The sequence below is a fragment of the Lolium rigidum genome, chromosome 3, assembly GCF_022539505.1.
Source record: "Lolium rigidum isolate FL_2022 chromosome 3, APGP_CSIRO_Lrig_0.1, whole genome shotgun sequence".
Lineage (NCBI taxonomy): Eukaryota > Viridiplantae > Streptophyta > Magnoliopsida > Poales > Poaceae > Lolium > Lolium rigidum.
This window is the reverse complement of record NC_061510.1, coordinates 373,121,322-373,124,443: the sequence shown is the minus strand read 5'-3', so window position 1 is coordinate 373,124,443 and position 3,122 is coordinate 373,121,322. Positions and strand designations below refer to the sequence as shown.

Here is a 3,122-nt window from a genome sequence, read left to right as displayed (position 1 = left end):
TATATAATATTTTTTTGCGTTTTTCTAGTGAATTTACAAGAAATACATAACATAGGCCGCCGCGACCCAAATCTGCCGCGTTGGGCGCACCGCGCGACCCAAACGGACGCGCGGACGCGGGGCGCTGTCCGCGCGTCCGCTCGGGCACGCAAACGACCCAAAACAGACGGCCCAGCGCGTCCGTTTGAGTCGCCCGGTTGGAGATGCCCTAAGGGAGGCGCCCTTCCCTCGATTTGTTGCAACTGCTCCATCGATGCGCATGGCTCGCCCTCGGCGCAAGACCGAGCCGCATGCCAAGAGATCAGATAACCACCGTGGAAACGGTCACCTCCACGTAGTCTCTCCTCTCCTGCATCCCGCACTATAAATTCACCAGCTCCTTCCGCCACTCCTCATCAGTCCTCACCTCACTTAGTTCTTCGCTACAGTTTGAAAATGGCAATGCTGGTTCACAGGAACGGCTTCTCGCCGGCGGCGGCCAGGGTGGCGTGCCTCCTCCTCCTCCTGCTTGTTGCTGCCGCCGGTACCTCGGTGGCCGGTGCGGCGAACGTCAAGTACAAGGACCCGAAGCAGCCGATCCAGGAGCGCGTGGCGGATCTCGTCAGCCGCATGACGCTCGAGGAGAAGATCGGCCAGATGACGCAGATCGAGCGCGCCAACGCCTCCTCCTCCGTCATCCAGAAGTACTTCGTCGGTACGTGATCTGTCGCCGCCATGATCGATCCTAAATTTTTTTCGCTCGGATTCCTCACCGGCGATCGTGTTCATGTATGTAGCCCTCTAATTTAATGGGTGTGATTGCTGCAGGGAGCGTGCTGAGCGGCGGTGGCAGCCCGCCGTCGGAGAAGGCGTCAGCGGCGACGTGGCAGCAGATGATCACCAAGATGCAGAAGGCGGCGCTCAAGACCCGCCTCGGCATCCCCATCATCTACGGCATCGACGCTGTGCACGGCAACAACAATGCCTACAACGCCACCATCTTCCCCCACAACATCGGCCTGGGCGCCACCAGGGACGCCAGCCTCGTCAAGCTCATCGGCCGCGCCACGGCGCTGGAGACCAGGGCCACCGGCATCCCCTACGCCTTCGCTCCATGTGTCGCGGTAAGTAATTCATCAATCCATCCGTCATTGTATACATATATTGTGATTTGTGAAGGATCAATCAATCAACCTTTTACATATGTGTGTTTGCGATGCGTGCAGGTTTGCCGTGATCCGAGGTGGGGCCGGTGCTACGAGAGCTTCAGTGAGGACACGAAGCTGGTGCAGCTGATGACGGCGTCCGTGGTGACCGGACTGCAGGGCGACGTCTCCAGTCGGCACCCCAAGGGCATCCCCGCCGTGGCCGGGTCCAAGAACGTGGCCGGATGCGCCAAGCACTACGTCGGCGACGGCGGGACGAAGCGCGGGATCAACGAGAACAACACGGTGATGAACTTCCACGACCTCATGCGTATCCACATGCCGCCCTACGACGACGCCGTCATCAAGGGCATCTCCTCCATCATGATCTCCTACTCCAGCTGGAACGGCGTCAAGATGCACGAGAACAAGTTCCTCATCACCCAGATCCTCAAGGAAAGGATGCACTTCAGGGTAATTCATTCATTCATCTGCATTTTCGTTTGGAGTGAGTTTGCGATCGATCTGAAGGAAGCAACTAATTGGGTGTACGCGCATCATAATGCAGGGGTTCGTGATCACGGACTGGCAGGCGGTGGACAGGATCACGAATCCGCCGCACCAGCACTACTACCACTCCATCCAGGAGACGCTCCATGCCGGCATCGACATGGTCATGGTCCCCTACGACTACACCGAGTTCGTCGCCGACGTCATCTCGCAGGCCAAGAACGGCTCCATCAAGATGGACAGGATCAACGACGCCGTCAGCCGGATCCTCAGGGTCAAGTTCACCATGGGCCTCTTCGAGGACCCCCTGCCCGACCACCGCCTCATCGAGCACCTCGGCAGCAAGTCGCACCGTGAGCTCGCGCGGGACGCCGTCCGCAAGTCCCTCGTGCTGCTCAAGAACGGCAAGAAAGACGGGCCGCCCGTGCTGCCTCTCTCCAAGAATGCCAAGAAAATCCTCGTCGCCGGCAGCCACGCACACGACCTCGGTCTCCAGTGCGGCGGCTGGACCGACACGTGGCAGGGACACGCCGGAAACAACATCACCGGACAGGGTACGCATGCCTCGCAAATTAATCTCATGAACCGATATATTCCTCTATCTTCTTTGATACTGAATTGTGGATGTCGACGCGGACATGCAGGTACCACGATCCTGGAGGCGGTCAAGTCGGCCGTGAGCAACAAGACGGTGATCGAGTTCACGGAGCACCCGGACAAGGACTCCATCTCCAAGGGCAAGGACCAGTACGACTACGCCGTCGTGGTGGTGGGCGAGCCGCCATACGCCGAGACCGCCGGCGACAACCAGAACCTCACCATCCCCTCCCCGGGGCCCGACGTGATCAGGGACGTCTGCGAGCTCGTCAAGTGCGTCGTGGTCCTCGTCTCGGGCCGCCCGCTCGTCATCGAGCCCTACCTCGACACCATGGACGCCTTCGTCGCCGCGTGGCTGCCGGGCACCGAGGGCCACGGCGTCGCCGACGTGCTCTTCGGGGACTACGGCTTCACGGGGAAGCTGCCGCGCACCTGGTTCAGGTCCGTCGACCAGCTGCCCATGAACTACGGCGACAAGCTCTACGACCCGCTCTTCCCCTTCGGCTACGGACTCACCACCAAGCCCGTCACGGACAGCTAGGAATTTAGGTTTCTTTTCCGTAGTGTGCCATTAATGAGTGAGAAACCCTCGAAAAAAAAATGAACGAGAGGGAATGGGAATAATTCACGAGGATTTGGGTCGGCCTTAGCCGTGCAACTTAGTTACGAATTTTTGATGAGGATTTTACTGAGCTTAAATCTATAGTGTGGTGTCCAAATTTTGTCTATCTTGAAATCATCTATAGCATTTCGATTCTCACTCAGACGCAAAGCTCTTTTGGGCGACGCCCGACGGCAAAGCTCCCTTCTTCCTCGTGCAAACGCATACATATAGGACATCGACTTGATAGCTCGTGCGTAGTTCGTTGCCTGCGTATCACTTCTGGTCGC

The 3,122-nt window shown here is 58.4% G+C and overlaps 1 protein-coding gene across 1 annotated transcript; it reads left to right on the top strand.

The window, feature by feature from the left end:
* Positions 1–489: 489 nt before the first annotated feature.
* On the top strand, positions 490–2,772 carry LOC124697452 (beta-glucosidase BoGH3B-like; the record flags this gene model as incomplete). The annotated part of the gene is made up of 5 exons (XM_047230040.1): positions 490–694; positions 808–1,103; positions 1,206–1,598; positions 1,693–2,188; positions 2,279–2,772. Coding segments are annotated over 5 exons (1,884 nt in total), but the record flags the coding sequence as incomplete, so codon positions are not given.
* Positions 2,773–3,122: the final 350 nt, after the last annotated feature.